Below are 27199 nucleotides of genomic sequence, written 5' to 3' on the forward strand. Positions count from 1 at the left end.
ATTTCTGAGCGTCTTATTAAAGTATTTATGCTAAGAACATGCCGTTTTAAACATTTATTGACTAAAGACGATAATATTGAATTTGAAATCCAGAAATCCACCACTTTTCCAAACTTGCATTCACAGTTCTTGAATTTGTCCCTTAATGATTTTACTAAGGGTAGCTTTAGCTCTGGAAACAAGAGCTCCACTATGTCAGCCAGGTGTTTACGACGCCCCCAGAGCCAGAGTTTTAGCCAGAGGATGCAAACAGAGGGCTAAATACACATTCTGTTCCATCTATCTATCGATGGATTTTTGGATAATTAATTTTTCTTGGCAGCTTCAACAGAATCCACAATGACATAATGTGGGACATGATGTGGGACTTTTACATAATCAATAAGCGACATGACAGGACCGTCGACATCAAGCACATCAGACTTTGTCACTTTGGCGTTTGTCCTTTGTTTTATAATATCATTTTGTTGAATCTTTGCAGCATCTCAGTGTGACTTTGTTTTTATGTTGTTTTTTGTACGTGCAACTCAGCTCTACACTTTGTTTTGTTATTTTTTCTTCTTTTCATTTAAAAAAAAAAAAAAGCATTTAACTACACACTAAAGTCAACCACGTGCCTCAGCAGTGTTCTCTCTGACAGAACGCTCACCTCATCACTATTGTCTTCTCAATATTTGGGTCAAGGGCGACCGTGCGCGTTGGTTGTCCCGGGTTTATTCTCTGATATTTTTTTTTTCTTTTTTTCTATCTAGTTGTGGGGATTAGTGTCACTCAAACACGCCACCCTCTAGAACCTCCACAATGAGTCACACTCTATTATTTTGGCTGTCACAGAGAAACCAGAGCCACACGTTCAGTTTCCAGGCATGTACAGGCTTCATCTCGTGGCTGTAAATGGCTTTTTATTTTTATCTAATTAAATGCCTGCGCTTAAACACCAGCTTTATGTGAGCCCACTGACTGCTGTAGTTGTGTGTGTGTGCGTGTGTGTGTGTGTGTGTGTGTGTGCACGCGCGCACGCACGCACGCGCACGCACGCGTGCGCCCCAGCGCTCAACTAATCCAATCATCTTAAAATCAATCTCTCAATGGGTCTTCAAATCAAATGCAGCCCATTGTTTGAGAAGTTGGCAGGAGGAGGACGACACGTTTTCTTACGTAACCAAAGCGCTTAATCTGTAACGCCGATGTTCATCCGCCGCCAGGACGGCATGTTCGATTTTTGAGAGACAACAACAACAAAAAACAGTAAAAAGAAAATGCCAGACAATGGAGCTGCAGCGCTGCGCTTTGTTTTGTTTGTTCATTGATGCCATTTTGTCTCCAACGCGATGGATGAATGACTCTGGGCTGCAGGACTGAATCGGAATGTCGGAGTCATGTCCCACCTCCTCCTGCAGGAAGACGCTAAGAAGCTCTCCAAGGGGCTCCAAACACACAAATGCACTCGAGAGCAAAAAAAAAAAAAAAAAAAAAAAAAAAGCTTTATCCAAACACATATCCTCACTTCACCTCAGTCCAGTTTGAGAGCTGCAGTGCTCAGTTTTTTTTTTTTTTTTTTTAAAGAAACACTCTAATGCGGCAGAGAAGAAGAAGTGGAGGAAGATGAAATGATAATCTTTTGTGTGAGCAGACATTGAATCCTTTTTTTTTTTTCATCCATTTTCCATACCCGCTTAGTTCCGAGCTCAGGGTCACGGGGGTCTGCTGGAGCCTATCCCAGCTGTCATAGGGCGAAGGCAGGGGACACCCTGGACAAGTCGCCAGTTCATCGCAGGGCCACAATCGCTGGTGAATTAACTGCATGTCTCCCTGTTTGCTAGCTCTGCCCTCGGCCCGTCACATGATCTATTTTAATGCAACCGCTCACTCCCATTGGACACAAAGCCAACAAGTGCGGGGAAGATTAAAGTAGTGTTTAGAGGCCACGCCCCCTCCATGCATTTTCAGACAATTTTCTGCCCTTACTAGGACGTAGCTGAGCTGATTTCTAGCTCGGCAGATAGCTAACAGGTCAGCAGGTGAGTTGATGTTTACTTCCAGAAATTAAATGTTCCTGTAAAACTGTACAAAACAGTACAAAAATAGAAATAAAATGTTACAATAATACTGTTGACTCTTTCTTCTTACATAAATAAACGCTAACTATCTGACACAAAAATAAACATAGGCCAAAGTGATAATTATCACTCGCGATCTTGCGATTAGCTTAATGCTAACATAATGTGCAAAATGCCATGGACTGGCTAACGAGTTAGCATCACTCCTGTTTTTCAGTTCGCCCACAAACTAAGCACGGTTTCAAAGAACCACCACAGGTGAGTCATTCACAAATGGGTAAGTATTACTTATAGACATGTGCTTTTTAAGGGATTCAACATAAAAAAAAAAGGGGTGAATGAGGCGGAGAAAACACAGCTTGGATCAGGTTCTTCTTTGCTTTTTTTTTTTCTTTACTCGCTATTATGAAACTATGGCAAGTCTACATGGACAAAAAAAAAGAAACGGTGCCATCAACGTTGTGACAATTAACTGCTCTTTCAGGAGCGGCACAGACACTGTGATCTCTCCCAGTGCTGTTTCATTGGCGACATGGGACACTTGTTAAGTGTGAGATTTTCAATGACTCCCTCATTGTGATTAACAGCAGGCCTAATTCATCAGTAGCCCCTTCTCCACTAGAATTAGGGTGTTGACACTATGTTTTTTGAACGCGGGAGGACTTTCAATCGATCGGCATTTAGTCCGGTGTTACGGGTCCTAAAACAAGAGTGGCTCGGGAGACCCGTGGCATATAAGGAGGGAGACCAGACCGCCGTTTGCTTAACACAAAGGTTTTATTTAGAAAACCCACACTCAACGGACAGGTGAAAAAGTTTAAACACAAAGAGCCAATAGGGGCTGTGGGCACTGGCCAAACAGAACAAAAGAGGGAAAAAGGGACAAGGACAGGCCACATAGGACCATAGGACCCTGTCCGAATGCCGACTACCTAACCTGTAATTCAAAACAACTGAATCTACAACAAAGTTGAACAAAATCCAAACAGGACTACTGGTCAGCCACAGCCCAAACTAAAACAGAAACCATATGAGTCCTAATAACCCATAAGTGAAGAGATCACCTGTCAAGTGGGGAAGGGAAAACATTAAATAAAAAACACAAACTGACGAACGACCTCGATGCCTCCGGTGGTCACGGCGAGGGAGAGCGAGTGAGCGAGAGAGAACCCGTCCCTCTCTTGCTCCTTTTATAGTCTCCCCCGCCGTCCTGAGCACTGATTGCACGCTGGTGCTCGCCGGGGCTCCGCTTTCACCGCTGCGTATTTGCTGACGTCATCACGCTGAGATGGCGTAGATGAAGTGTGACAGAGTTCAGGACAATAAACAGTTTTCGAGCGCTGATGGAACGTAATCGGACACCTTTGCATCAGTGTGTGATAAACGGCGCAACTGGCTCGATTTTATGACTTTGTGCACGAAACGCTCAACATCATTCCCGTGCAGCAGATAAAAGATGTGATGTTGTCGCAGGTGTCCCAATTCCACATCGGAGCCGAGCCGATCGGCGCCGATTTTTAACCGCGGCCCCTTGCTGGGTTGTTTGACGCGTTTCAGCGCGGCTCGGTGAGCCTTCTCCACTGCCACAGGATGCATTTGAAGGCCAGTTGCGTCATAGCACTGTGCAAAGGCTTGTCCCAATTCACAAAAATTCGAAGGATGCTCCAGATGTGCCCTTGAAATATGTCCTACTTTAGGCCGATTCGAAGGATGCACCGCTACTATCCTTTGCGTTCTTCTATATCCCAGGATGCTTTGCATGCTGCTGCTAAGCATCCCGGGGATCCTGGGAAGTCAGCTGAAATGGCAGCATCTACTGGCAAAGACACGACGTATAAATTTAAGTATCCAAATTTCACATGAAATATTACGTTTTAACAGTAGGGTTTTTTACTTATTTGAACATCCAACGCCATGGTTGGATGGCAAACTATGTGGCGAACCAATGGTTAGCTTGATGCTATAAGAATGTCACTTCCAGGGTTGGCCAGGAGTCGGGAACGGCGGTGACGCAACCAGGAAATATTAATTGCATTTATTTATTCATAAAAAAAAGAAAAAATGATTGAAATGCAGAAGAAATTAAATGAAAAATAAAATGAAAAAAAAATGAATAAATACGAAAAAATAACCACGACTCCAACACTAGAGACTTCGGCCTGATGACCTCTGAGCCAAAGGTCAGACCAAATTTGGGATAATGACTAATTTTGATATATGATACATTTTGATCAGCTATGTGGGAAAACTATGTACTTCTTGAACTACAAAACAATGAAGGAAGCCTGAAATGACTCGAAACAACGTTCCCAACCAGCCAAATGGCAGCCAGCAGCTGAAGCCCCTTTAGTTGCGACAGATGGACGAAACCATGACTCTGCTGCCATCTGGTGGCTTACTTGGTCATGCGCCTCAGGTGAAACGTCGCCGCTGAAGGCATACGACCCACCGTACACTGCATATGTTTAGTCACAAAAAGGTGAAACTATGTACAAAAGTAGAATTAAAGATAAAACTCGTCAAAGCAGAAAGCATGATGAACCACAGGGTGGTGCTGCACACAGAACTGCTGTGAATTTCTGCACAATTAAATTAATTCAGTGATTCAGTGCAGATGATTGTTTTGTTTTTTTCCACCGTCAGTGTGAAAGCCATTCAGGGGAATAAAACAACAACAACAACAACAACAGCAACACAATCATTTTAAAGGCAGATGCACAGCGTCTTAATAGTCACCAGTCACCAGGAGGGCCCCTGGGTTCCTGATGTTTCCAGAACTTTATTGGATCCGAGTCAATGAGACTGAAACCCAGAAGCTGCTTGATGCATCTTCACATTCAAGGCAGCTGCCTTCTTAACCCATGACTTCTGTCAGATGTGACACAAACACTGGGCCTCTCAAACTGGGTTAATGTGAAAGAAAACAAGTCACGTCTGTAGGAGTCTGCAGGAGGACTGAGTCGTTCGAAACATTTGGAGTGAAATTATGGTGCTGGTGGATGTTTCTCCTCCACACTGCCGCCTCTGCTGTGTGTGTGTGTGTGTGTGTGTGTGTGTGTGTGTGCGTGTGTGTGTGTGTGTGCGTGCGTGTATGTGTGTAATCCTGACTGTACTGAATTGCCATCCTGGTTCCCAGTTCTTGGTTCCGGGTTCCCCTTCTCTCTCCCTCTCCCTCCCCCCTTCTACCCCCCCTTTTCTCCCCCTCTGATGCTTTCAGAGGCCGATAGCGACTCGGATTCATCCTGCCCGAGGCTTTGATTCGGCTCAATTTGCAGTCACAGCAGAGACAAAGTGCTGATTCACTCCCATTCCTACTGACTCCTATTGATTAGACTGACTGAGAGAGGGCGAGGGGAAGGGGGGAGGAGGTTTGCAATAATAATAATAGGCGACACGGTGGCGCAGTGATTAGCGCTGCTGCCTCACAGCAAGAAGGTCGTGGGTTTGATTCCGGGTTCCGGCTTCCTCCCACAGTCCAAAAACATGCATGTGAGTGTGAATGGTTGTCTGTTTCTGTGGCCCTGCGATGAACTGGCGACTTGTCCAGGATGTCACCCTGCCTTCGCCCTAAGACAGCTGGGATAGGCTCCAGCAGACCCCCGTGACCCTGAATAGGAATAAGGGGGTATAGAACATGAATGAATGAATGAATAATAATAATAATGTAATAATAATGAGAAAAAAGGCTTTCAGATAATAGATGTGAGGACCTGGAGACTGGTAATCACACACCCCGTCTATCCGCCAAAAATAATCTTCCAGCAACAGGCAACGCGGTGGGGCGTTCAGAGGGCTTGTGTTTCGTTTGTTTTTTGTTTTTTTTTTTAGCGGTGCCGCCGATCCCACCTTCCCATCGCTTCATCCGTGCGCCCGCTGAGGCACGCGCACGCCTCATCCTCCCCCCCCGCCTCCCTTTTGCTTTCTGAGATGCTGGAGCCGCCTGACACCCCGACTGACTGATCCCACACCTCCAAAACTGAACTGTCGGCGGCGCGCGCGCACGAACGGACGGACCGACCGACCGACGGACGGACGTGAGCAGGAGCAGCACTCAGAGGGTTTTTTTTTTGTTTGCGCACGAACGGGTACGCAGCAGCAGCAGCAGCAGCAGCAGCAACAACAACCAGCTAGTAGGGTAAGGAAGAAGAAGAGGAAGGGTGGTTTTGAAGAGGTTCGGTTCTGTCTCCACTGCTCGGCTGAGTTTCACCATGAAGTCTCTGATCCTTCTGACGCTTGTGGCCGCGGCTGTGGCCGTCAAGTCACCCCGGCTCAAATTTGTCCTGCACGGTAAGACTGTATTATTATCAATTTCTTCTTCTTCTTCTTCTTCTTCTTCTTCTTCTTCTTCTTCTTCTTTTTATTATTATTATTATTACTTCAGTGATAATTGTGTCAGATCTTCTACTCGACACGAACCGAGAGAACCGTGTTGTGCGTCCATCCAGCTACACCTTCGGCTTTCATGACACACGCACACAAACACACGCACACGCCATCGGCCGTGCAACAGGATGAACGTCAGGCCGGTTTCACACTGAAAAAAAAAAAAAAGAAAAAGAAAAAAAAAAGAAGCAGATTGTTGCCTCTTTGTACCCACAAATTGCAAACTAACAAAAACCAGCTGTCAGGTCCACATTAGTGCCCGTCGTGCACACGCGCGAGCCCTTAAACATGCTCCCCTCCACCTCTGATGACCGAGGAGAGGGAACATGGCGCCACATCGCCCTCGCAGGCACACACGCGCGCGCACGCACGCACACGCGCGCGCGCACGATTTTCAGCCCTTTAAACAGCAGCCTGTCACAGTGTGTCGGTGAGATATATGTCCCCGGAGGTCGACGGTGGACGCCAAGCCTAACGCGTCCCCGAGGAGCTGCAATGCGGGATACGGCAGCTGCTTCACGCACTGCAGCAGGACCAGCGGTGGCAGGGGCGACAGAGTCCCCGATATTGTGACTCTTCGGCTGAGGGAGGTTGTGGAATGCGGAACACAGCCGCTAACGGCGAACTGGGAGGCGAATGGAAAATTCCGCGTCGACTCAGTTTTAAAATTCCGTTCACGCCTGCTCACGTGTCGCGCGCGCGCGCGCGCGCGCACACACACACACACACACACACACACACACACACACACACACACATCCTCCCCCCACCCCGTACTTCTTAATGTATCCCCCAATCAGTAAATGTGCGTTGGGGTTGTGTGTGTGTGAGGATGGGTGAGGAGTGTCCTCCCACCCACTCCCACCCATTGGGTAGAAACTGGAGCAGAAGACCGACAACGCGCGCCGTATCAATCGGAGGGGGCTTGCTATGCAATTAGCAAGGGTTCATCTTTGAAGGGGAACGCGTTGCAGTGTACAGCACGTCAGGCAGGAGACCCGACTGGTGCCTGCCATTTCAGCTACGTGGACAGCGACCAGGTCCTACTGGTAGGTCATAGGTCAGTGCCAGCTCGTCCACTGGTCACTCCTGTGGGGTGGAGGGTCCAGGGATTGGTGAACTCCAGAGATGCTATAACTGCAAAGGTCCAGAGTCGTTTCGCCGGAACCTCAGATTTTCTTCTCCGTCGTTTCCAGAGAGATGAAATTCTGATTCCAACTGCAATCTTGAACATTCCCTGCAGTAGTGGGTTGTGGATAAAAAATTCTGTCCGCCTCAGCAGACACACATACCTAAAATGTCCTCCTGTGCAAACCTACCGCACACATACAAAATAACACAATAGATTATAGAAAGAGGGCGCGCTCGGCTGCACTTGTTTCCGACGCAATTATTTCTATACATCTGAATCCAATAAAGTTACTTCTACCTGAATGACTGCCGCGGCTAATAATAATAATAATAATAATAATAATAATAATAATAATAACATAAAATATATAACAAATATAACATATGAAAATGTAACGGAAGACCAGGATAGACGATCGTGTCTCTGAGACTGCGATTCATGCACCAGCCAGTGGCACCCATCCAAAAGCGAAGCCGTCGATGTGACTTTTAAAAGATCTCATCTCCTCATCTCACGCCTGCAGGAAGCAGGAAGGAGGATTTATTACTATCTTGTCGCCGTAGATGCTGAGGGTGTTTGCTCGTGAACGTCGTGTACAGTGGTATCAAAAGGGGCCGAGAAAGATTTTCGGTGGGTGACGCAATAAAGAGGTTTGTTCTCTGCTTCTCCTAGAGCAGGCCAGTGGGGGGTGCTGTGTCAAGAGGAGAAATGATGATGTATGGTTGCAGAAAAAAAGATAACAAAACAAAATTGAGGGAACAAACTAGAAAGCTGGAAAAAAAAACAACTAAAGAAGGTGATGTTCTGAAAGGCAAAATCAGTTCAGCTGGACACTAATTTGAGGTTTTGGTGTTTCAACCCAAATATCACAACATCTCATCTGGCCAAAGTTCGTGTGCACTGACCTTTTCATCTCTCTGGGCGGATGGACGACCAGAAACACCTTCACACGAAGTGACATATTGATCGGCGAGGATGTGGAGTTGGTAACGTTTGACCCAGATCACCCTCGCCTCACCTCAGGCACAACACCAGAAAAATCCAAACAACAGAAGCTTTTTGAACAGAGCCTGTTCGGTGTCGATTAAACAGAGACAAATCATTATTGGTCATACGTAATTTGCAGATGTCTTTTTGCAATTAGGATCTCGGCCATCAGGGACTCGTTAGCATGAAACTTTTTCTTCAAGGGAATTGTTCAAGGGTTTGAGGATAATAAAAAAGAATGTGTATTGTCTCTGTGAAGTGTGTAAAAAGCTGACCTTGACAGAATTACATTTTTTATATCAGGCAGCTGCAGATCTCCAGCAACAGAAATAGAAAATAAGCTCAGGCAAAAGGTCATGCAAGAGACAAAGAAGATTGGAGTCACAGCACCGCCCGCTAGTTTTCTTGCATCACAAAACAAATATTCATTCATTCATTCATCTTCTATACCCGCTTATTCCAATTCAGGGTCACGGGGGTCAGCTGGAGCCTATCCCAGCTGTCTTAGGGCGAAGGCAGGGTGACACCCTGGACAAGTCGCCAGTTCATCGCAGGGCCACACAAAACAAACAAAAATCAACAAAAGAAAATACAAAAGAACACATTTGCTTGTCGTGTTTTGCTGCAGAAATGCAGGATTGAGGAGCAGGCGGGTTCAGAAAGAGCAGCTATAGCAGGTCAACGGCAGGTGTTAAGGCAAAAACATCCAAAGCTCGTCAGTTTTTGGAGAACGACCAGAGGCACTGAACAAAGATCAGAGATAAGTCAATCATGAAATCAAAAAGTGATGGAGGTAAAAAAAAAGAACAAAGAAGTAAAATGTATAAAACATGGCTGTTGAGGACCAATCAAAATGTGAGTCAGGATAAAAGCTGAAAGTGTTGAAAAGAAAGACACAAACCTGAGTGTTGATGAGATAGTCAGCGATTGTCAGCCAGCAAAGAGCCTCCAGACCATATACAACCTTCAGTAGGATCCTACATTTTAATGTTGTTGTTTTTTTTAGATAAACAAACAAACATTCATACAAAACAAAACAAAACAAACTTATCTGGGTGATCATGTCTCAATTCCACTCAACACTCTTGGATTCCCCACCTAACCCTAACCCAAAACGCCTTACAAACGCCTCTCATTTCCCCATTGACACACACATTCACACACCAATGGGTGGCTGCTGCCATGCAAGGCACTGTCTAGCCCTATTTGGAGCAATTTAGAGTTAAGTGTCTTGCCCAAGGACACAACGACAGACTAGGATGGAACGGGATTTGAACCGCCAACCTTTCGGTCATTGGACAACACGCTGTCCCACCTGCGTCGCTAGTCAGACAAAGCAGGGAGACTCAAGTTCCACTGTTAAACGTGCCAGTGCTACCGCAAGCTCAATTCGCCAACCCACGCTTGCAGAATAAGGGAAACGACGGAGCAAAGCCACTACAGAAAAACTAACAATCTCAATCGCAAAGTGGGTTGCTGCTGATTTGCAGGCCAATTTCAGTCGTGGAACACGAGGGCCTAAAGAAGGCATTTCAGATTGCGACATCTGACACAACTTTTTAGCTACCTTCGAGAACTACGGTGATGAAAATAATTTACCAGCTGTACGGTAATGAAAGGAACGCAAAAAAAGAACTTTTGGCAGGGGCCTACCATGTCGCCCTAACGGGCGAAATACAAATTCAGTTATTTATTTGACTGTATTTGTATTATATTTTGGAATAATGCACCTGACCTAATTGGTTTGCTGGGATGTGCTCCGCCTTTTATTGAATTTATGAAGCACACTTCGATAAAAATGTGGACTTCAAATCTTCTCTTCTGAGTGTATTCAGTTGATCAGTCATGCGCTACAATTTTGTACTGTCCTAGAATTCGAATTCTTTATTTGAGGACCTTTAGCAGATATGAGATTAAAATGCGATTAATCAGATTAATTAATTACAAATCCTATAATTAATTAGATTCATTTTTTGATCGCCTGACAGCACTAATATATATATACATATACATATAAATATGTATATATATATATATATATATATATATATATATATATATATATATATATATACATATATATACACATATATATACATATGTATGTATATATATATATATATATATATATATATATATATATATATATATATATATATATATATATATATTATATATATATGTATATATATAAATATATATATATGTATGTATATAATTTTATTTTTTAGGTGATGGACCCTCCCAACCTCCCACTGACTACATGGACGCAAAGTGGATGTGAATCAGAATGTGAATCAGAAATTTTTTCGGGGGGGAAGCATTACTGTGATTCATCCAGCTGTAGGGTTAAAAAAAAAAATCCCACGTGATCCAGATTCCAATCACGGGAAATAAAAAATAGTAATTCTTTGCAGTTCCTCAAGTCAGCCTTAGTTGTGAATTCCACCTCGTCGCTTTACTTTTTTTTTTTTTTTTTTTTGTTTACCTGCACTGTGCGCTGTGCCTTATTTCCTTATTTGGTCGTGAGCCGAGATTGTGTTTGTGCCCGCAGGTTGTTTCTCCAGCAGAATGTTTATATATATAGCTAAATATATATGTATATATACTGAATTCAAAGTGGCCGTCGAGAGCAGTAAATCCAGCCGTGGGTTCCTGCCAATCAGAGAGTTCGCTGTTCCCATGGAAACCAAATGTGTCAGCCATGGCAACATGCACCATCACCGTTGCTTCCATCCCTGCCGAGCCGCCAGACTCCGCATTGGCTTTTATTATTTGACATCTGACAAGAAAATCACTCCAAACCACCAGAGCTGTGTAATTATGTCCCATCAACACTCTGCAACCAGTCTGATGTGTTGTGAGTCTTCAGCCATGTCTTTATTCGTGGTGATGGCGTGTTGTAGGCGGAGCCCTACAGCGGATCCCCACATCCTGAGTGTCACTTCTGACACATTTTTTTAAACAGGCTGGTTGGTTTTCCACTTGTGTGTCAATGCAAAAAGAAAAAGAAATCAACAGGGCATGGAGTTTTGTTTTAAAATTGTAAATGGTAAATGGACTGCACTTATGTAGCGCTTTCTAACTCCAAAGCGCTTTCAATGGCCTCTCATTCACCCATTCACTCACACTTATACACCAAATGAGCTCATACTCTGAGGAGGCCTTCTCCAATCAGGTGAGGGCCCAAAAAACAAACACAAACAAAACAAACAAGCAAAAAAATCCAACGTTGAACAACATGAACAACACAAACTAGTTACAAACACTGTCGGCTCTCTCAGATCATCAGGGTTTTTTTTTGTTTGTTTTTTGACTTACAGAGGTGTCCAGGTTCCACTTCCACAGACCGGAGAACTACATCAGCATGTATCACCAGGAGGGCGGCGACACTCTGTATGTGGGCGGCCGGGCCATGATCTACGTCCTGACCTTCAGCAACCGAGGCGTCCGAGACCTGCAGGTGAGAAAAGAAGCTGGTTCTTCTTCCTCCCTGTGGTCTGTGGAGGAGACGGAAGGTTAAAAAAAAAGGTTTCACTCGAGCTCCCAGACATGCTGGCTGTCCGAGTTGTCCATCCCACAGAGGTCCTCAGGGGTCTCCACTCCCCGTCAAAGCTCTGAATCAGCCTTCTGTTTTTCTTGGTTCAGCCATGAAAGAGAATAAAAGAAAAATAGTAAAGCTGTAAGCAGCGTTAGTGGGACTCCACTCGACACCTGCCGATGCCCCCCCCCACAGCTTACGAGCCCCCCGACCCCTTCAGAATCCTGCCAACCCCTGCTGACCTCTGCCGACGCCCCCCGACACCTGCCAATGCCCCTGACATCCCCTGCCGAAGCCCCCTGGCACCTGCTGACCTCTCCGTACGCCTGCCATCCCCTCCTGACCCCCCCCCCCCACCGCGGCATTTACCGACCTCTCCGGACGCCTGCCGAACCCTGGTGGCCTTTGTTGACACCTTCCCTGGATGTGGGTGGCTGCTTTTGTGTTTGTAGGCGCTGTAGAGGCAAGCAGGTTGATTCCTCATGTTTGTGAATTGCTTCATCAGTCTGGACCTGTGTGTGAAATGTGATGAGTTTTGAAGCACGTTTCGTGGGTGAAAAGTGAACTGGAGAGAGAGAGAACTGCGCCGCTTCAAGCGTTGCGTCCGCGTCAATTACAGCAGGTGCAATCCGGGTCCGGTTGATTGTCATCATAATGTACAATGTGCTGGATTTTGTTTTTATATGTGCTGTGTCTTACTGTGAAACGTAAACGTGATGTATCGGCTTCAACACCGTTCATATCGGCCGTCAAATAAAGTAGATACAGAACAGATTTCAATTTAAATCTAAAACGACAATGAACAAAATCAATGTATACTTTAAATACCTGCATTTTGTATGAGACTAGACAGTTCTTTTTTTCTTTTTCTTTTTAACTGACAGCAAAACTTGTTGGGACGGGCAAAAGAGTTTCACTGCTGTTTTCTTTAAATACACGCAAAACTACCTGGGTTCTTTAAATACACGCAAAACTACTAACTAACTAACTAACAATCACAAACTCTGTCTCTCTGCCTCTCCTCTGTCACTCACACTTCTTCTTCTTCACAGTCCGCTGATGACAAAGCTTCCTTGTGCTGGGATGAGGTTGTCAGTAGTCTTTATTCTGGCGACGATGCCACTTGAGGTGACTATGAAGTCTGATTCTGGAACGACAGATCCTGCCACGTTCAGGGCATGTAAGGCCTGTATCAGGAGATTGTGGTGGTGGTGCTGGAACAGCATCGTGCCTGTGCTGATGCCGCACCATCCGTTGTTCAACGCGTTTCTCCTTAAGGTGCTTGACCCCCTTGTGACAAAGAGAGCGCCAAAGAGAACGATCAGCTGCAGCTGTCTCCAGGTGGCTGGAATTGATTTTGCACTGTTTCAGTGTGTCTTTCAGTTGGTCTTTGCACCAGAGCTGGGGACCACCAGGTTTTCTATTGGCTGAAGAAGAGCGCTGTCCGTAACCTGACAGGGCAACCGGTATGCAGGCATGCAAATAGCATGACCGACCCACCGGAGTTGCCTCTGGACTAGAGTTGCCTTGATGCTGGATGAGCCAGTGCGTTCAAGGATGTGGGGAACACGGTCTTGCCAAGTGATGCCAAAGATCTGCTGGAGGCATTAGATGTTGAAGGCCTTAAGAAGCCTAACATGGTGGCGATATAGGGTCCAGGCTTCTGCTCCATAGAGCAGTGTAGATACACACACTGCCTGATAGACTGCCGCTTTTGTTTGTGCCCTGAGACCTGAGGTTCACGATTGATGCTCAAAGTTGGGGCAACAGGGATTGGAGATCTCTCTTGTATAATAACCTCAGTCTTCTGCACTGTCAGCCCGAATAAGTTGGCAGACCTCAAAAAAAGTGAGGCAATCAGTTGCCACATTTTTTTTTTTGAGTATATCAGAGCTTAAATATTTGGAGTTGATATTAGATATACTTTTAAATTACTCATAAATTGAATTACTGATTAGGCCAACTCAAAAATTGTCAGTAAATGGTTTTCAAATAATTCATTCATCTTTTTCATTGCAATAACTCAAGAAAACTCAATACTTTCAAGTATGAAAACTCAGGATTTCATGTTCAATGAACTTAACATTTATTCATTTTTTCTTTAAATCTACTGATTACACATTACTCAAAAACATTGACTTGCTTAAACTCAAAACAATTTACCATCACACTTAAAATATTTGTGGCAACTGATTGCCTTAAACATATCAAGTACTCTTGACCTAAAAGTAGTAGGAAACTGTTAATACAACATTACCATTTGAGTTTAGAAGAATACCCACACCTGTGCCTTGTAGCATAAAATGAAACATGAATAATATTTGAAAGGAACAATTATAAAGGCAGAATTTGGGCCATCTGGTTGTTTATTTACAGTGCAGCAATGTAAACAATTTTCAAAACCATACAAGGCAGTGTGTACCCTTCCTTTGGCTATCTGGTTTAAAACTAGCAACTTCAGGATGCACTGTGGGCAGGTGTTTAAGGAAAGGCCCTAGAGTGGTTCACCTCCAACTTTAGTGACAGATTTTCTTTGTGATAGCTGGCTCCTTAAATTATGACACTGCTCCACTACAATGCAGGATTCCACAATGTTCAGTGCCCCCCCCTGTTTTCCATGTACATGCTTCTACTTGGTCATCTCATCAGCAGCCTTCCAGGTGTCTTCTATCTATCTCTTTAAAACTCAAGTGTTGACCTTTGCTCCTGACAGTGTAACAGCCAGGGTTCAGGAACATCTGGGCCCACTGAAGAATACTGTCTGCCAAAGAGCAGTCAATGTATCTTGAGCAACATGTCAAGACTCCAAAGATTTACGTGTTGGGAAGAGTGCTTTATAAATTTAATCTGAAGTTATAAAATGTTTAACACACACACAAATGTCTAATATTAAGGTTGTCATTTTCATTTTATACACAGGTGTAACAAAGAATATAGAAAACTTCATATGGCTCACTGAATTGTTTTTAATAGATTATTAACAAAATTGAGAGAACATTTCATTGACTTATGAAATCCCCATCTGAATCTTAAATAATCTTGGTCATCTTGGTAGTGACGTCCTCATGATCGATACCAGTGTGTATCTCCAACCAGGCCGCACTGTTAATCTGGTGGCTCCACTGAGTGTGCTGCAAATGCTGAACTCATGTTTAGAAAAAATATAAAGACATTAATATGATTGAACATCGATTCATTGACCTAAAGTCCAGTCCAACAAATAATTACACCCACACCCCCCAATGTTTTTATTAAATGGGCGTAGGCACTTTTTCTTTTACAATGTTGAATACTTTGCAGGATGCCAACAGCTTCATCCTTGTTTTTCTAGGGGCATCTGGAAATTGGTTGCTCTGCTCTCATACAGCCTATGTTGACCTGGAGTCACATGCTGGGGTGGGGGATCTAAATTTTAAATATTATTGACCTATGGACAAACACAATTATATTGAGGAACTTGCAGAACACGCTTACCGTATGGGTGTCACTTGCAGTCACCTCAACAAAACCTTGGGTAGCGAACTGCATAGTACATCTCCAGTGAAGGGTGATCACCCTCACTGGTTTGAGCAACTTCTCTACTGCTATTGCCGTTAAAAAGCAAAGGTTCCAGGAGAAGTATGAAGAAAAAATTAGAAAGTCAGAAGTGGTTAATTTGAATATAAACAAAAATAAATACATCACAGAGGATTGAGAAAAAAAAATTTCCTTGTAGTTACAGCACACAGTTTTACATGACAGAGGGTCTAATCGAATTCATCAGTATACAGAACAGTTGATAGGGTGCACTAACCTTAAAGCTATGTAAGGAATAATTGCATAGCTGTATGCACAATATAATTTTTGTTTGTATATTTAAGATATAGATGTATATTTTTGTATTGTTTTTTCATTGTAGAACTTTTAGATTTCTTTAATGTAAAGTTAACTATAAATCAAATTCATTGTAATTTTTATTTTTTATTGAAGGGGCTGGAGGCTTGGATGCTTCATCAACCAGTACAATTACAGTACTTACAATGTATGTTTACTTTTTTCACATTTTGTGCCTCCTGCCCCTTTAAGTAAATACCTGAAAAGAAAATGTACCTGTATTTGTAGCATAGTCAGTTTTTCAGAATCACATACCTGCTGTCATCCCAAGGAGGGAGAAACCAGCGTGCTTTGGTGCACAGTGCAGGATGAGGGAGTGAAAGCTTCAAGGGGAAAGGTCTGATGCTGTGGGGACCACAGCCGAACATCCTCTAACAGTGTCTTTCTTGTGGTTATACTTTTCAGCTTTAGAGCAGGTGTTGATCCTGAATAAATAAAAAATATGTTGTGATTATGAACTACAAAATAAATACAAAATTTTATTTTTTAATTTTTTTTCATAAAGCCACCCAACCCATGCAAAGATACATCAAGTTTTATTTCCTGTACCTGCTTCTCACTCCATATGGCTGATGTGCAAGCCTTGGAAACGCGGGTGTGCCACGTTCGTTGATGACTTGAACATGGTTGACAGTGCTTTTCCCCTTGGCCTCCATCAAATCTGGAGCTCTTTTAGGAGTGGAAGTCCATGAAAGGTGGTTTACAAGAGCTGGCCTCTACAGCATCTACTCTCCACAACCCATGTCCATTGAAGCCACATTTCTAAAGCTGTCCATATATCTATTTGAGAAAACAATCAAAAAATTATAAATACTGAACAAAAAAAGTGACAATAGACAAATCAAAATGAACCATAACCTTAAATATACATAATTTTGGCAATATGCCAAATTATGAAAAAAATAGCGTATTCCTTGTGGACAATCGCTGCATCCGAAATGAAAAAGTGACATACTGTACTGCCCACTGCTACTGCCTAATGCTACTACCTCAACACGGCGGCACCATTTGGCAATCCTAGAAGATTGGCGGTGAATCACGACCTCTACTGGCAGAGTATAGGTGCTACACATGTTCATTTTCGGTTCGTTTTTTAAATTTTATTTAGTAAAGTGCTATACCCGTGGTGGGATTTAATAGCTTTAAAGACCGTGGTACTTGCTCCTCTTCAGCAACTTTTCTCGTGACTTGAATCATAGTTCTACAAAAGTCAGAAATGAGACTAACACGCCACAGCAAGCGAGTCCACTGCGCCACCCGGGGCGAATCTGCGTAATCTTGTGCAACCAACAGGAACGCAATAAACAGCCACATTGATAATCAAAATGTTAGATATCCCGAGCTAGTCAGGAAAAACAAACAGCTCTGATAACGTACTGAGCTTCGGGCAGCGGCTAGCATGCAACTCTTTCTCGTGAGGTCATATGATGCGACGTTGAATGGCCGCGATGTGGAAAAAAAAAAAAAAAAAAAAGGTCAATCATGGGATCGATTCGGATTGGTTTTGTCTGGTGTGCTGGTTGACCAATCGGGCTTTAGATAAACGTAGGTCCACCTCCCCGATTAGCATATTTACATTGCCGTCTGACATGTCTGAGACGACACATAAATAAATATGTGGAGTAAAAATAGATGAATAAATAAAAGAATAAATAAATAAAAGAATAAATAAATAAATGTAAAAATAAATAAAAGTAAATATACATAAATTTAAAAATAAATAAAGGCAAATACTAAAAAAAAAAAAACTTTTATTTTTCTAAAATCATTTTATTTAATTATTTATTTATTTATTCATGTATTTTTTTTTTTTTTTTTTTTTTTTTTACTTATGTCATTTTTGGTCCTCCATACATACATACCTGCCATGTAGGGAGAACATAATTGGGATCCAGTTTGGAGACAAACGCCCTGAATCCAATGTCTTCCACAATACTGAAGGGCTGTGTGTCCTACACTATCATGGAGACAAGGAAGTAGAGGCTGAAGCGCGTCTTATAGCTGATGCACAGTCAGAGGTCAGTCGTCTTTCTGCCTCAGCAGCTTTGTGTGGACTGAAGAAACCTATTTTTTTAAATCTTGGATCCAGTTTTTCTTTTCGCTGTCTTTTTAGACACCCACTAAGGGCGTGTTTTCATTGCCTCGCTTCGCCACGGTACGCCACGCCTCGGTACGATTGTGTTTTCATTGGCTCTGTGATCACGAGACTGTGGGCGGAGTCGACGCGGTAAAGCGGGACAATGTTTTCGTCAGCATCATTTCTGTACAACACACAAAAGTGCAGCAATGCACAAAGAACAGGTTGTTTCATACCTGCAGTAACCTTTATATTCTCACCAAAAGTAAACACGAGACAGATATAATGGGAAAATAGCATTTATTAAAGAATAGAAAAACAGACAGTAAACACAACTACTAACATAGAGCCTCCTACTTAATTGAAATAGCGTGTATGAGCAGCCCTAGCAAGCCAAGGAAGGCGCGGTGTTGAAGGCTTCCTCGCGGTGAAGAGCCATGTCCTCTCGACGAATCCGTAATTCTTCTCGCCTCCTCGGATTCCCTAGCTTGCCGCGCCTCACGCAGGAGCAACTCGATTTGTTCCGACCGTTGCGCCATTTGCCGCTCGTCGTTTTCGCGAATATGGTTGAACACACCCGCGACGTCGAGGGCATGCCCGGTTCGCCTGCCCCTCCCCAAAAGACAAAAAAAAAACATGTATTGAAATAGCTGCTTTCAAAAAATGCATACACATATAAATGTATTTGTACAACATCAATAGTAGCTACTTGTATTCACGGTAAAATGCACCAGACACGTAACGCTGCGAAGGAGTTGGCGTCGATGTCCGCTCCGACGGGACATCGATGAGGACACTGAGCCAATCAGTGCCCTGCTCGTCGCTACATCACTACTAGTCACCACTTGTCTCGCTTGGCCCCTCAACGATATAGGTACAAAAATGAAATGAATGAAAATAAAAACACGGCCTAATGCCATGCCCTCTGGAGTGCCCACATTTAGTTCCTCTTCTTCCAGAGCATGATGGAGCATGGCCAGCATAGGGATGACTTTAGACCCAGACACACGCTTTTCCTCTGATAACTCAATTCTTGCATCATTGAACGGTGCCAGAACCTTTAAAGAATCTGAAATTATGTTGAGATGCCGGGAAGAAAGAGGAGCAATGTCAAGTATTCAAGCCAGCCAGGGCTGCACCAACCGGTTCCCTTTTGTGAAAAAGTCTCTGGAGCATATTAAATGTACTATTCCAACGTGTCTCCAACTCCTGGATCAGTTTGAGAACAGGCTGGCCCATTTGCAGTTGAACCTGCGATAGTCTCTCCTACAGGTACAGCAAATTATTCTTATTTATCCATACATATACACGTGTGTGTGAGAGAGACAAAGATGGGAAAAAAAAACATTTTACCTTTGCAGTAGTGCTGCTCTTGAAATATCCAACGATCTCCCTGCTTTTGTCCCTTATTTCTGATAGTTCTTCATGAGAAGTAAGTAATTTTTGGACAATCAGATTTAATGAATGTGCCACACAGATGGCATTGCAAACTCCCATTTCTTTAGCGCATGCACCCATATTGGCAGCTCCATCCGTGACTACGCAGGTGACCTTGTCAGGTCTTTTTTTACACTGGCCAAATTTAAGGCAGTGTGTGATTGTGGAAAGTGCGTAACACCTAACACAACAGACTGTAACATGGTATTTTCATCGACAAAATGGCCAGTGACGGCAAGGAATGCATCAGTGTTGATGGAGATCCACATGTCTGAAGTAAGGCTCACTGATGATAATAATAATAATAATAAACTTTATTTGTACAGCGCTAAATCACAACCAAAGGCGTCTCAAAGTGCTTTATATAATCAGAGAGAACCAACCGGGCCCCGGAGCGAGCAGGATGCGACAGTGGCTGGGAAAAACTCCCTAGTGGGAAGAAACCTAGGGCAGAACCAGACTCCAGAGGGCCATCATCTGCCTATGAGTAGTTGGGGTGAAATAAACAAATAGAGGAGAGACAGAGAAAGAGAGAAAGGAGCAGAGTGAGCCCGGGTGGCAGACAGGGCAGAGTGAAAAACAGATAGACCAACCAGGCATTCACAAAATGGATATCGACAAAAAAAAAAAGGAAAAAGAAGTTCAAGACTGCTGTCCATGTAGAATGTAAATGTCCATGCTTTGGAAGGCAAGAGCCTAGCTCGATGAGCAATCTGCCGATAGGACAGGTCCTCAGTGTTGTGGTGGGACAATCCAGCTCCTGGCGCAGTGGTCATCACATGCCGGGGACACAGAGACTGCGGCAGTATCATGCATATCCAGCATTCTATACAAAGCATAATGAGAGCTAGTTTGGACAGAGTAGGCGGAGTCAAAGATTGATTGGGTGAGGAGAGTGATAGAGGCTCCGCCTGCACAGAGCAACGATCCCTGTAACGGGAGCGAAAGATCTCCCTCCACGGCGTAAGCCTATAGAGGCTTAACTGGCAGTGGATGGAATCTAATTATAAGCTTTAAGAAAAAGGAAGGTCTTAAGTCTACTCCTAAATAAACTAACTGTGTCTGCCCCCCTCACCGAGGCTGGAAGATGATTCCAAAATAAAGGTGCCAGAAAGCTGAAACACCTACCTCTGCTTTCATTAAAGCGGCTTTAGCCTTCTCCTTCGAATCATCATATTTTTCTTTCCACCATTGGGGCCTAAATACAAGATGAAAATCAAAGCAATAAATACAATTCACAAGCAATAGTAGAACCACTTGTACTGGATATATTTAAATTCACACCTGGCGAGTAGGGGGTACATAAGATGGGTTCAGTGATTTCACAAATTTTTTGAACCCACTCCCATCTACAATAGAGAATGGCAGACAATCCTCCACTACCATGGCAATCAATGCCTCCGTTATATGAGACTTCTCACCTGAAAAACAAAATAATTACTTAAAAGCATGCGGCTCAACAAAAGACAATTCAAATAACTATATAATCTCAGATGTGAAGTACATATACAAATGTCTTAATTTTCTCAGACAGTGACAAAGTATAATGTGTACTTCCATTGCACCCAAAATAGCTTACCAGAGCTTGAACCAGCTGGCACGATGTCCTGATGCAGGGCTATGTGGTGTCTCAGCATGGCTGAGGTATTCCCACTGTACCCCAGCTCTCTTGAGCACAAGAGACACTTCACCTGTGGCAAACACACACACACGCACAAAATGGTTTATACTTTGTGAGCACTGAGCAGACATTGCGCAATTTTATAATTACTATATAACACAAACCTTATTGGGAGTGATCAAGTCAAAGTCCTCCCAAACAGGGGAAAACCAAACACCAACCAAACCAAACACAAGATGTGCGGGTCTACTCCATTGGGTTTCGCTGCATGTGCCTTATATTTCAAATGACACGCGGTTCACACGCCAAACCAGCAAACCACTTCTTGAATCACGTGGTCACGTGGTACGGTGCTTCAGTACATTGCTTATGTCATCAATCCACGCTTCGAACCACACTCCGCCTGGGTTTTTGCTGATTACTCGACACACACTTCGAAGCCTCGTCACAGACCGTAACATCACTACTGGTCTATTTAAGTTCAAGTGAGCAAGTGAGGCAGGGTGTGTGTGTGTGTGTGTGGGAGCGTTTGGCGCATGTGTAAGTGCCCATCCCTGTTACGCGGGGACCCGAGTTGCAACCCAGAAGCGGACACAGTAGGGTCAAAAGTTAATTAATAGAGTTTGTTTAACAAAGTGGCAAAGCAACAACTACAGTAGTGACCAGTACTCAATGCTTTGATATTGTAGGCACTAGTAGAACACCGGAATCAAGAAATCACAAGGAAGTGGTCGGGAAGTCCGCACCTGGGGAGCAAAGTTCTGGCAAAGAGAAGAAGTGTTTGAGTCCTTAAAGGGCACCTATGATGTTTTTCCACTTTTCTGAGCTCTAAATACTGTTACAATGTTGAATACTCGTCTCAAACGATGTAAAATCGTCAAATAATGATGTTTATACGTTTGGACGTGAGCCCTGCAAGTTGTTCTGAATGCTCTGTTTCAGTTTTTTTTTTTTTTTTTTAACATTGGGAACATTGGAGGTTTGTTCAGCCTAAATGCGGATGAGATAGAACACCCGCCCGGTGGGCAACGGCAGGGAGACGGACTCGACTCAGTCGGTGGACGATGAGAGAATAGTCAGCCACGGCTATATTTGAAAACATGTATGAGGACTGTGAGTGTATTTGTGACCTCAAGCAACTTTAGTTTCAAGACTATTTGCTAAGTACAACCGCTGAATCGTGTTGATAAACTGTTAGCCACCACCACTAACTCCGTGCTCTGCTTGTGTGTTCTGTTCGCTGGCAGCGAAACTGAAAAGGCAGCAATTCTGACTCGCAAGTTTCGCTCCTAATAGGGATTTATTGATTACATCGGTTGTATAGAGCTCTTCCTGCTTTGTGCTTTGTGTGGACTTAAGTTGTGCAAATATTCTTGTCTAATAATAAACAACTCTATGACTCAAGTGATCGTTTCAACGTCTACACAGTACAAAAAGTAAAATATATTTCCGGGGGCACGGGAGCCACAAAAAACGTCCATGGACCTTTGGTCCGCCTTGCGGCTGTTGCAGCTAAATTTTCAATTCTTAATCAATTGAAAGTCTTAGCAGCCCTGACATGTGTGCAAAATTTGATGCAGATTGAAGCATTTTCAGCGGGTCAAAATGGGGTTGGCAGTTACTATTTTCTCTAGGGGGTGCAAGTGAGCAGATTCGTACGGTTTTTAGTCTAGTCAAATTTTTGGTAGGTCTGGTCTGCGTGCACAATTTGGTGAGTTTTCGTGTATGGGAGTGGAGTCAAAGCTGCGTATTGGAAATGACCTTGACTTTGACTGGCCAAAAAATGAAAATGGTTGGGATCTCAAAAGTTTCGCCACTTGCGTTTTGTCATGAAGGTCTTGTCTGTGTGATACATTTTCGCATACATACATATCATACATATCGCTCGGGCTCAGTCCCGAAACAAAGGAAAGCAGTCGGGTGAATCTGGCATCTCAATGTAGAACAGGTATAGGCAAACTTTTTGACTGGTAGGCCACAATGGGTTCTAAAATTTAACAGAGAGGCCAGAGCAGATGGATGAAGTGTTTTAGTGACCCACCAATGTCAATTGAAAATTAAAGCTGCAAGCAGTGTTGTAGGGACTGAGCCCGCGCAACCACCCGCCGATGGCCCCCCGACACCTGCCAACATAACTCTAATTTTTGAATTTCGACAAACAGGAAGTGACTTATTGCCATTCGTTTGAACACTTAAACGTTTGGGGACTACTGGGTCTTTCCTCGCTGCATATGAAAATACAGTGGTTCTGACTGCTTAAAAAAGACATTTTCAGCATCCCCAGAACCCAACACGCCAACAATGTTTTTTTTTTCTTCTGTTTTTGAGAGAAAAATAAGATAGTAACATTCATGTGTTGTCATTTTCTGACTGTCTTAAGCCCCTTTTCCATTAGCCAAAAAACGTAATGTAGTCCCGCTATTAATCGGCATTTGGTGGCAGTGGAAAAGGCTCACCAAGCCGCGCTGAAACGCGTCGACACGCGTCAAACAATCCGGCAAGGGACCCGGGTTGAAATTGGCTCCGATCGGCTCGGCTCCAATCGGCTCGTGGTGGAATTGGGACACCTGCGACGATATCACATCTCTTACCTGTCGCACGGGATGATGTTGAGCGTTACGTGCGCTAAGTCATAATAGCGAGCCAGTCGCGGCGTTCAGGTGTCCGATTACGTTATATCAGCACTCGAAAACTGTTTATTGTCCTCTGGCTTTTTTGCTCGTGGCTCATGCATAAAATAGAAAATAGACCAGATGCCGAAACGATTGCTGCGCGGTGCGAGCCGGCTGCGGAGGTGCGCGCCGCTTCAAGTCTGGTGTGAACGACACCATTGTTCCGCGGCTATTCGGGGAACGATTCTACAGTCAGAAGTGCCCAACAACAAAGAACGATGGCCAACGCCGGACTTGCTTCCATGTTGCTCTCAATTGTTTTGGAGGAAGTAGACATTTACTATTGAGGCGTCTGTGAAAAATGTCTAATTTCAAAAAAATAATAAATAGTTTTAACATTAAATATTAACATTTAATTAACATTTATAAAGAACGACTGATTTTTTTTCATTTTTTATAAAAAAAACAAAAACGGCAACGGTTCGTGTTCAACTGAAAGGTTCGGCAATGTGCTTCTGCAGCCTCTCCTCGCCATTCTCTGCAGCGGATGGATGGATGGATGGATGGATGTGCCGTGTCTTTTTTTTTTTTTTTATCTGAACTTTGACTGACATGGACTGAACTGAATTTTTCTCCCTCCCTCAGATCCCAGTAGCATCCGACCAGACCGCCATTGACACCTGCAAGGCCAAAGCTGCACCACTGGAGGTAGAAGATCCCTGCGGTTCCCCTCCAGTCCGTCACCTTTTCATCTCCTTATCATCATCTCTGCTAATACCAGCACCATCATCACCTCTGGCTCTGCAATGAGGTTTGTGCAGCTCTTTGAGGCTGTCAGCCAGCAGGAGGAGGTGCTTGTCCTTCCTGTCACCGACGGAAACCAAAATCCCAGTGAGTAGACGAGAAATGCAGATGTATGCAGCGACGAAGATTAGTGACACTTTAGACGACTCAGAAACAAACCGATTAATAATTGGATGGAGGGACCCGCCGTGACTAGTAATCCTACCGAGATCCACCAGGATCACGTTTCACCACCTGGAAATAAATCTCACGCGTGGCGGAGGGTTGTTTTTTTTTTTTTTTTTAAGCACAGAGGATCGACCCAAAGTCGAGGAAATCATTTTGAACCGCATCACGTCTTTGAAAGATAGAGCAGAAATCAGTTTGTCATGTCTCCACCTGCTGCTAGGTGGAATGATAATAATAATGATAACAACACAGAATAAGCATTACAAGCACAACATCTATCACAATAATTGTTACAATTACACTGCAGGGCAGCATATTCCTGTCAGACCGAAGGCCAGACAAACAAAACAGCCTTTCTGTGGAGCAGAAAAATAATGAATAGAACATATTCATAGAACAAAAAATAAAAAAAACCTGCTGCTGCAAATCTTTTAAGACATACGTCTTTATTTTATATTCACCTCAGCATAAAGGGCCAGAAGTTGTGTAAAAACTTCAGGTGGCAGGTCCAGTGCGTCCGAACCGGAGCTTTTCAAGACAGCTCAGATTTTTTTTTCTATTTTTTTCAATTTGAGTTCAGGAGAATGGAAGCTGTAACAATAATAAACAGAAGATCCAGAAGCTTTTACTTGCAGGAATCCAGAAGAATGTTGCTCATGTCCCCGATTAGTACACAGAAAATGTAGATATTTAAAAATGCCTCTGGCTGCAGATCACAATGTCCACGAAATGAGCACGTCCATAAAAATCATCCAACCTACCATCAAAAAGAAAAAAAAATGTACTGAAAAAAAAAACATACATATGCAACTGCAAACAGACTGAAATTCTCAACTTACTTTGCTGCATGCACAGAACAACCTCGACCAACCCTCCCGCCCACCACACACCGACATGTCCACCCACGATGACTTACACAACTCTGGCATTTAGAATTTGGGCTTGTGCTTTTTTCATTTGTCTATTTTTTGATCCTTTCTGCTTGACACTTTTCCATTAAACCTCCTTTTAATCCTGGGGTTTTTTCCTCCTCCAGTTCTTCCACAGTGGTGAATAAACACTGTGTGAAATGCTGCGGCATTGTCACCGATGCTCCACTTCCACTGATGTCACCTCCTCCCGGCTCTCCTCCTCTGCTTTCTTCATTTTTCCTTCTTGAGTTTGCTCCCCATCCCACAGCTCTGCCCACTCTTCCTTCCCTTTGTGTCGCCACTCAACTTTTTCTTTTTTCCCCTTAAACTGTTTTCCTACGGAGCCCCAGAGAGGACATGAGGTGGGGCGGGGGGAGAGACCACTTATCTTAGGATCCTGAGATAACTATGTCGGGATCACGGGATAACTTTTTTGTTATCTCGGAATCCCTACTTAGCTATCTCTGGATCCTGACATAGGTAAGTCGGGATCCTGATCCTGATGGCTACTGAAATGATCCCGAAGTACATTTACCTCGAAAAGTTATCTCAGGATCCCGAATAACTAAGTCAGGATCCCCAGATAGCTAAGTAGGGATCCAGAGATAACAAAAAAGTTATCTTGTGGTCCCGACACAGTCATCTCAGGATCCTGAGATAAGTGGTCCCCCCCCAACCTCATGTCCCCTCCAGGGCTCCGTAGTTATCCTCCCACCAGATCTGAAATGTTTGTTTTTTTCTCTTTTCCCCTGCCTTTTGTCTATTTTTTTTCCTCTCTCACAGCTGGAGTGTGATAATTTTATCACCATCATCCAGAAAGTCAACGACACCATGATAGTGTGTGGGACAAACGCCGGGAGCCCCCGTTGTTGGATGCTGGTAAGTCTTACTTTCAAGTTCTTCTTGGATAATCGGAGGAATTTCACAGGTTTAACACAGTTTGATGTTTGGCACCACAAAAGAAAGTGAATCGGAGCGTCACAAGCATTAGCGTAGGATTCAGAATGTTAACCCTCCAGACTAAGTCTGAGTCTCTTCTTCTTGGACCTCCCACAGGTCAATGACACTGTCACCGACGTCCAGGGGAACTTCCACATCTCCTCAGCCTCCGACATCTCCCCGGCCTACCCATCGCAGAGGGCCATCAGCATCCCCGCAGGTGACTTGTTTGGCAGTTGTGTCTGTCAGTTTGGAAGAAGAAAAATAGAATGCATTTGAATTTGTGTGTGTTTTCTTTTTTCTGCTGGACGACATATTTTTATTCAACTCTTAGCTTCCCTCTGAAAAAGGTTTAGTTCGATGTCACTGGCAGGCCGCTGTTTTTTTTTACAGTGTCTTGTCAAAAAGTTCTCCATGAATTTTAAATGTTTAAACTTTTACAAACTTTACTATGAATTTCTCACAGTATATTTATCAGGTCTATGACTATGAACTTATGTTCAATAATAATAAAAACAATAATAATAATGTACAATAGCTGATATTATATTGGTTCTCAATCTTAATAACAGTTTAGTGCAGACAACGACAGCAAACTTTAAAACGTCCAAATGTCCAATGCTGCCATGTGCATTTGAACGCATCACACTTGCT

The 27199-nt window shown here is 43.6% G+C and overlaps 1 protein-coding gene across 2 annotated transcripts in view; it reads left to right on the top strand.

Annotated features, from left to right (window-relative positions):
- The first annotated feature begins 6182 nt into the window (after positions 1-6182).
- LOC142890440 (semaphorin-7A) overlaps positions 6183-27199 on the top strand; it is a 59778-nt gene continuing 38761 nt past the window's right edge. The window contains exons 1-5 of one of the 2 annotated variants that reach the window (XM_076029475.1): positions 6183-6347; positions 11886-12025; positions 24369-24431; positions 26390-26485; positions 26663-26765. In XM_076029475.1, the coding sequence (XP_075885590.1) occupies positions 6269-6347; positions 11886-12025; positions 24369-24431; positions 26390-26485; positions 26663-26765 (481 nt within the window). In that variant the 5' untranslated portion in view covers positions 6183-6268. Of the gene's footprint in view, positions 6348-11885; positions 12026-24368; positions 24535-26389; positions 26486-26662; positions 26766-27199 lie in introns of those variants that run through there. The other variant, XM_076029485.1, reaches the window with a different exon arrangement.

This window comes from Nelusetta ayraudi, unplaced genomic scaffold, assembly GCF_046127955.1.
Source record: "Nelusetta ayraudi isolate G7.1 ecotype Tasmania unplaced genomic scaffold, CSIRO-AGI_Nayr_v1 ptg000003l, whole genome shotgun sequence".
Classification (NCBI taxonomy): Eukaryota; Metazoa; Chordata; class Actinopteri; order Tetraodontiformes; family Monacanthidae; genus Nelusetta; species Nelusetta ayraudi.